At 36.8% G+C, this 8,574-nt stretch overlaps 1 protein-coding gene across 1 annotated transcript; it reads right to left on the reverse strand.

Moving 5' to 3' along the window:
* Positions 1–1,367: 1,367 nt before the first annotated feature.
* LOC112290622 (E3 ubiquitin-protein ligase RING1-like) lies at positions 1,368–4,389 on the reverse strand. The gene has a single exon (XM_024537095.3). It carries the CDS (start codon positions 3,591–3,593, stop codon positions 2,244–2,246), a length of 1,350 nt encoding a protein of 449 aa, XP_024392863.1. The 5' UTR covers positions 3,594–4,389; the 3' UTR covers positions 1,368–2,243.
* Between the last annotated feature and the right edge of the window lie 4,185 nt (positions 4,390–8,574).

Below are 8,574 nucleotides of genomic sequence, written 5' to 3' on the forward strand. Positions count from 1 at the left end.
ATTTGCATGACCACTCTGTGGTCAATTATAAGTTGCACAAATATGAATGTGCACTTGAAAGTTATTCAAAATAAATTAAAAACCATGTCTCTATAGATTTGAAAGACTTCAAGAAATCATGCCACATTTGTCTTTAAAGTCAATATTATACCATCTTTCGGGAAGTTATTTTGACACTTTAGAGCTTGTACTATTCCAAGTAATCCCCATGAGATCTCCAAGAACAATTTCCTATATACACCTACAGTCAGCATTGTTAACGTGAACTACAACCGTAAGCATAAAGAAGAAATTGGCTACTATTATTAAACAAGCAGAGAGCAAGTACAATTGGAGTAGGAAGAAATAAATTAGAGCCACCTTGAGCAGAATGGTCGGTAGAGGAAGGTGCATTTCGTCATACGCAGTCCCTCACAGTGACTTTATCTGGGCTTGGGGGAATCAGACACAAAATCAGAACTTTGGAAACAAAATGCACAGCACAGGGGACCCTCGACAAGGCACTGGAGGAATCTCAACTCCGCATTCAGCATATTCTACCAACATCTGTTCACTTACTGCATATTCGGAGGGTTTATTGGTTTGTTCCATAATGATAAACTATTAGATTTAAAAAATTAAAAAACCAAAATTAGAGACGTTTAGAGTATGAGATCTTAATATCCATAGACCAGAATGGTTTCAATTCCATAGCTCAACACCATGCCTTAAATCATAAAGCATGGCACATGTATCATACACCAAACAAAGAACCACACAACTCCAGAACAGTCGACAGAGGAAGATTCATCCTAAAGATACGCCAATAAAAGCATGTCCAAACTTACCAGGAGCTTAAATCAACCCGAACAAAAGATTCCATGCTCCAGTTGGTTGCAAAAGACGCACAATGCAATATGTCAAAGAAGACTTAATAGAGACTGCGCAAATTATGTTCAGTGATGAACGGCACTAATGATTAAAAGCTAACATCAGGTCGACAATCAGTGACTTCCAGTTGTGTCCAAGAGTAAACTTCTGACAATTGCACCAACTAACGTCGATGAGCCCCATTATGTCTCTCCTACACGTTATTCGAGCACAACCCATCAAGATGAGCTTTGAACATTTCTCACCAAAAATTAACTCCAATTCCTGTAACAATACTTCTTATTTAAGGGAGAACAGTCCAATAAAACAAAATATATTCATATTACCAATCCCACTCTGATCATTAAATCACTAAAATAAAAAAACAACACGAAACAAAACAAAACAAAACAAACAAAAATTTCCCTCCTCGAAACGCCTTCCTATGCAATAGCACACACGAACCTGCACTAAGCCCATGAATGCATGCGAAAAAAAACATAATACGCTACTGCATGTCAAATGAAGTGAATAAGCTTTACCAAAGCTATCCAAGCTACTAATAATTACACTGAGCTTCAGGAAGTACCTGAAGTAAAGGTGCAAACTCATACGAAAAATCCTACTATTTACACAGCAGAGGTTCGAGAGTGCGTCTGCCATAGGAAACTACGAAATGTATTTCAGGAATCCTTCCGCGGCGTAAAAAGACTAACTCAAGGCTCGTAGAAGGGCTGAGTTGGAAACCAAACGATAAGTGTCCCCATAAGTGCACAAATACAAACGCGAAGAAAAGAAATACAAACAGCACCAAGCTGAGTTCGATGCTCGCCATTAATGCACGTCTGCGTCCGCACACAACGAAAAAGACATGCAGAGCAGAGAGTTACTACACCCTCCGCATAACGACAGCCACACCAACTTGGGCTGCCACTTCATTCTCATTTTCGTGATTCAGAGTATAGAAGAAGAAGAAGAAGAGGGAGGAGGAAGAAAAAAGAAAAAAGAAAAAAGAACGTCCGACACCCGAAGCAGAAGTTGCAACCTTCCCTCACCAGGAACACATCAAACAATCTTTGACAGCAATCTACGAGCCTTCGGCGTAACAAACCACCTAGCAGTAGTATCTCCCGAAAACCCAGCCTGCGGATATAAAGAATATAAGCGGAAAATCACCACAAGACCATTTAGACTAAAAACAGCTATGACCAGACAAGAAGCACCTCAACTAAATTTGTATCTATATATATGTATATATATGTGTGAGTGAGTGTGTGTGTGTGTGTGTATATATACGAGGGGGAGGGTAGGGGGAAAGAAAAATAAAACAAAAGAACGAGACTGGGACAGCAAAATTCACTAACAAACTCAACATCAGAGAGAGCAGGTGAACTTCAATCCAACTCTGAGTGTGGCTCCATGTGCCCGTCTCCCGCATTCCTTCGGCTTCCAGAACCCTGATTTCCGCCTCCACCACCATCTCCACCCGCTCCGGACGATCCTGATGCAGGGGCCGTGGCTGGCGAGTGTGTTGACGACCGGAACCACGGCAGGTGGAACGACATCCGTCTCCCGATGCCTCCGCCACTCCCAGGAGTAGGCGCTGGTGCTGGAGCACTACTTGCCTGAACCCCGCTCCCAGACCCACTCGTCGGTGCACTGGATCCTGAATCTCGGCTGCCGCCACTCGACGTCTGCTCGCTCGGGAATGTCCCGAAACTCGCCGGAGGACCCCAGAATGTGAAACCCCCTGACGTGCCCCCTCCGTCCACCCCCGCACCGTTGCCACCAGAATTCGGGTTCGCGGTCGTGCTCGCAGCTGGCGTTGAATTTGACCGGCTCTGGTCGTACACCTGTTCGTCCGTCGGCATCTCATACCGACACACAGGGCATGAATTGTGCTGTGCTAGCCAAGGCAGTATGCAGTCCGCGTGGTACATGTGCATGCACGGCATCTGCCGCACCGACGCCCCCAGCTCAAACTCGTCTTTGCACACAGCACACTGCATGGCATCGGTCCCCAGATGCTCCTGTGATATCTGGATCGTTGGCATCGCCTCCACCGCACTCTTCGACGCCGGAGGCGCCCCGTGCCTGCTGGGATCGTTCTCTGCGAGCTGCTGTATCAGCTGATCCAGTCCAGGTCCGAGAAAGTAGTCCCCGAAATTACCAGGCAGCCTTCGAGGAATTCCTGTCCCATTGTCAAAAAACACCTCCACGTTGCCCCCTCCACCCAGAAAATTCTGCATTTGCCCTTGCAACATCAACATCGGATTGAACTCCCCCGGACCGTCCTCAGCAACTCCGCCCCGCCCCCTCGCCCGCGACTCATCACCAGTCGTGTCCGCTTCACCGGACTCCTGCCCGCCCTGAGAGGGCTGGATTTGCTGTAGCATGTGCGACATCACTTCCAGCACCTGTATCACCGCGGGGTGCCCGCTCATCCGCCCAGGAAATCGTATCCCTCGGGGCTCCGCCTGGAACCGCCGGAACTCGGCCGCCACCCCGCCTGGCGCATCTGCACGCTCCCCCAAATCTACATCGCCACCTCCAAATCCGAACATCTGATGTACGCCACCGGGCCCCTGAAAATCACTCCTCCCACCACCACCACCGCCCCCAGCGTTGTCGATCTCCTCCAAAAAACCCTCGTTACAAGTCGGGCAAATCAACTCATCCCCGCTCGTCGGCCTCACGGTCTGGTTGCACTGGTGACACCAATATGTACCACCCAAAGACGTCATCTGATCACTGCCTAACGGGAAGAAAAGAATCCTCCCCCCCGTAAAACACAGTATCAGTTCCTCTAAAGCACCGAACACTCTCACCCCCCCCCCTGCTGTTCACAATCCGCTACTCCACAAACCTAACTACCTCCCCGTTCCGCATTTCTAGCACGTCCGGAACCCAACACCACTTCCAAAACGCCAACCTCGCAACCCTAACGCCTCAATTTCAAACCCCTGCGGTCTGGATTAAAACTCCACGACACACCGCAACTCAGGTCCCCTGTGCCTTCAATCGCACTCAACTCTCCAGCGCCCAATGTTCGTCACGGGCTCGAAGCTGGCAGCCAGCTCCCCGTTTCGCCTAAAAACGCCGGAGGAGCGCAAGCAAATGGCCCCTAAGTCACGTACTGATGAATCAATCCGAGTGACGACCCACAATGAATTCCCTGTCTCCTTGCAGCAGCAGCCCTAATTCACCGCCTGCCATCAACTAACCACCACCACCACCGCCTGTCCACGCCCCCAGCTCTCGTCCCACCTGCCTTCTCCGAACCCACCCACCTCTCACTCTCTCACGACGCACGCGTCATCGAGCTCCACAAAGCATCTTTTGCAGCATCCGCAGTGGCGGACCACGAACCCAACCCCAATTTCTCACACTACCGGAACAATCTACGGCAGACGAGTCGAAATGCAGATTGCCTTAATCGAACAAGGCTCGCTCACACATCAAAAAAAAGAAAAAAAAAGAAAGAAAGAAAAAAAAAAAACAACATGAATCGGAAATCATGAAGAATCGAGGCTTCGCCGGCCGCGCAATTCCCCAAGACGGCACTTGTCTGACGTCCACGACGCTGGGCTCCTGGTGGCCTTGACCCAGCCCCCTCCGGACGCCGTCTGGCGGGAGAAAGGCGACGTCGCTTCCGTCTTTCGGTCGCCGACTTTTTTCGCACCACCCTTCGTTTTTGGAGCCGCCCGTGGCTGCCCGTCAACGCTTCTTTGACCCATTCCACTCTTACTTCGTCTTTTGGTGGATCGATGTTGTGTGGTTTATGTTTTGACTTAATCATAGCAATCAAGCTTTATTTTTCCTTTGATGATAATTTCTTCTTTTTTCTTTTTTGTTTGGAATTTTTAAAGACAAAAGATTTCTTCAAAAGAACGAAGTTTTTCAGGTTCTTCCATATTGATAGTATGACATTGTTAATGATTTGTAGTGTAACTTTTTAAAATTTTGAACTTGACTTGTGTCTTGTAATTTGTGGCATTTTTGTATAAAACAAGGTATTTTTTATAAAATATATTTAAGTACATATGCTGATATTATGAGTAAATATACAAATTGTTATTTTATGTGATTTCTTGTATGCTATGCTTGTAAAATTCTATGATAAGCTGGGATGCATGTTTTTGACATTAATGTAGGATAATTTATTATGTTAACACTATAAATGATGGAACTGAAAGTTAGTTTGAATTGTACACCAAAAACTTGTATTTGAATAATGTAATTAACACAATATAATTTCTTTTGTGTAACAAAAATATTTTGATGCTTTGAATAATTAATATATTTAATTTTAAAAAAAAAGTACATATCAAATAAATGATTTGAAAAAATGATGCATGTAATTACTTTAAATTATGAATTAGTTTTTAATAGCTTTTTCATTAAAAATGAGAAAATAATCAGAAATGATTTTAGTTGAAGTTATTAAGATTAAACTTCTAAATAATAAATTCTATGTATATTTTTAAAAATAATATTATAATTATCAAGTCTTAAAATTAGATAGTTATGTTTAATTAAGACCAAGTAACAGAAACACTAAGTAATTTTACTACAACAAATTACCACATTCATATTCTTATACTAAAATATTTAAAGGGTTACAAGTTTAAAAATAAAAAATACTTTAAATTTATAATAAAATTATAATTACTTAAATTTTTTTATTTAATTGTTTATTCATGTTAGTCACAAGGCCAAAAACTTATTATAAAAGATTTATATAATATGTTAGAAATAGTATTAAAGAAGGCTTCATAAAAGAAGGCATCTAATAAGGTGTAGTATCCAAAGAAAGATTCCTACAAAGGTTTGGTGTCCAAGAAAACCTTTCAAACAAACATTTCTTTAGAACTTTTTAAAATAAATCATTGTTAATTAAGTTTTGAAAGAGTTTCTAAATAAGTTATTAAAACATTCTACAAGTTAAAAAAGTATGTTATAAAAACTCTTTTTAATCTTTTTTAGAATCCTCATTAGAACTTCTGATATTCTACAAGACATCTAAAACCATATTTACTGATTAGTTTGAGATACTTATTTCTATTTTTTAAATCTATAAAACTAAAAAAACATGAAGAATTTGTCTTTATCTATCTGAACAAACTTCTAATTATTTTAAAATTGTACTTTTAAACATCATCCATTAATTTAAAGCATTTATCTAAAGTACAAAAAAAATATTTTATGAATAAAAATTAAGGATCTATCAAAAACTACTATGAATTTTAAATTTTTAATAAGAATAATTGCTCAAAAAAAAACAAAGGCAGGATCAGTTTAAGTTTAAAGTAGCCTTTTTAAAATATTTGTTTGTTTTTTATATTTAATTGCATATATACATACATACATACATACATATATATATATACATACATACATACATACATGTATTTTAAATTAAATTAGATTAAAAACTATTTCATTTTATTATATACAACCATATTTTCTATATACATGTTCAATAATCCTATCCATTCAAAACAAACAAACAAACAAACAAATAATGTCAATAGATACTGATGTTTTTAATATAATAAAAATATTTAATTTTTAAAGTAGAAGAGTTTATTATGTAAGACAACTTCGGTAAAATACAAAGAGACAAAGTAATCTTATGATTGGATGTGAAGAAAGGTATGCAAGGAACATTCAATAATCATAAAGAATTAATAATAATTTTAAAATTTAAAATTCTAATTATTTTTAAAATGTTTTATTTTTACCTTTTATTTTGCATCTTTTTAGGTATGCGTTTTAGATATTCATGGAAATACAAGAGATTTTGTTAGTAATGTCTGCAATAGTTTATATAATCATTTTTGACAAAGGAATTTTTTTTGTTTGTCATATTATTTATTGACTTGTATTATAAAATCCTTTGTAGACGCAATGTTTTATATTTTTGTTTTTTACTTCATGCCTTGGTATTTGATATAATTTTTAACTAGAAAAATGATGGAATTGATAAAGTACTATAACTTCTTGAATATTTTTAAGCCCAATGGTCTCTCCTCAAAAGAAAATCCATATTTCTTGAATAGCAACTTTTTTAATTATAATTTATTGATAGTAGAAGTTATTCTTACTTTGTTTACACTCAAGTATTTCTATCCTATAAGTAATAACTTATTAATTTTTGATCTTTTATATAATTTTATCTCCAAACTATTAAATTATATTTTTGATTTTTTTATATACTTTTACCTATATTTCTTTGAATTTTTAGCTTCCCTTATTTTTGGCAAGGCATTTGGAAAGAGAAATTTAGGTGTAAAATTTATGTAATTATTATTGCATGAGTTTCAAAAAATAACTACAACAATGTGGATATTACACACAACCTAGACATCAAGTAAAATCTACTTATTATTTACTATTGTTATTATTAAAAGATAGTATCCAATAATTAATAAATATGAGTTTTTTGCTTTTTTATTAACTAACATATTAATTGTCAATCATTTAACTATTAGACAACAAAAACAAAGAATATGTGAATATGCGGAGTAACTTGTGGAAGTAGATGAAGAACAAACAAGAAGAGAATCAAATGTCCTAAATAGACAAAGAAATGATTTGAAAAATATTGTATATATATGCAATTGTCATGTAATTGGATAACTACAACAAAAGGCACTTGAACATACTAAAGAACAAACATAAAAAAAAAATGAACATGAAGTGGAAGGATATGGTACTACAGTTAATAGAAATGATGGTGTTGGAGACATTTCTTAGATTATGAATCATTAAGAGAATAGACAGTAAAGACAAAAGACATAAGAAGAAGCAATACTACATTCATAGTAGAAAGAAGAAACAAAAGAACATAGAAAAGCAAGAGAAATTGATAAACTAATAGAGCAACTTCTTCTTGAATATCATGATAATAATAATATATATATATATATATATATATATATATATAATAGAAGATTGTAATAATGTTGAAAATATGAATTTTCAATACCCACATTAGAAAATATCTTATTAGATGGATAAATAAACCATGCCATCGATAAAATTACATCTATAATTTAGTACAAGTTATTTTCATGGAAATGTTAAGCTTTTTTTTTTTTGAAGATCTTCCATCATTAGTTTGAGAGATACTTGATGGACAAGATGAACAAAGCAAGGAATTTTGAAAGACTATTTGACAATATAATGTAGCACATACATTTACATCTCTTTGTACAAAAGTCAAAAATATTTTCTTGTAAAGATATGGTTCATATAGCTTTCACATATTTGAAAAGTTTTGGTATCAAATTAATATTTTTTTTATTAGAATAAGGTATAGAAACAAGTTATATACATACTTACATTTATAATTTCAATATTGCATATAAAGCAAGGATGGCACATAATACCAATTTATTAATATAATGAATGTGAGAGTTTAAAGAATGTTTAGAAGAACATCACATATTTTTCCACTTTAAATACAAGTTCATTAAATATTCTTTGAAGCAAAGAAAAGAAAAGAAAGTTATAATGATATATATGTACATCTTTACTTTATTAAAGAGGCCAATATAAGATGTTATAATCTTCCAACTTCTAATGAGGTTGTTCTTGTTGTGCTTGACAATGGAACAAAGGCAAAAGAGATGAGAGATATAATTGGCCAATAGAGAAGAAGTGCTTTGCAATAAATTCATGAATGATATCATGCATACTTATTAGTCTACTATATTATTT

This window comes from Physcomitrium patens, chromosome 13 (assembly GCF_059467195.1).
Source record: "Physcomitrium patens ecotype Gransden chromosome 13, ASM5946719v1, whole genome shotgun sequence".
Taxonomy (NCBI): domain Eukaryota; kingdom Viridiplantae; phylum Streptophyta; class Bryopsida; order Funariales; family Funariaceae; genus Physcomitrium; species Physcomitrium patens.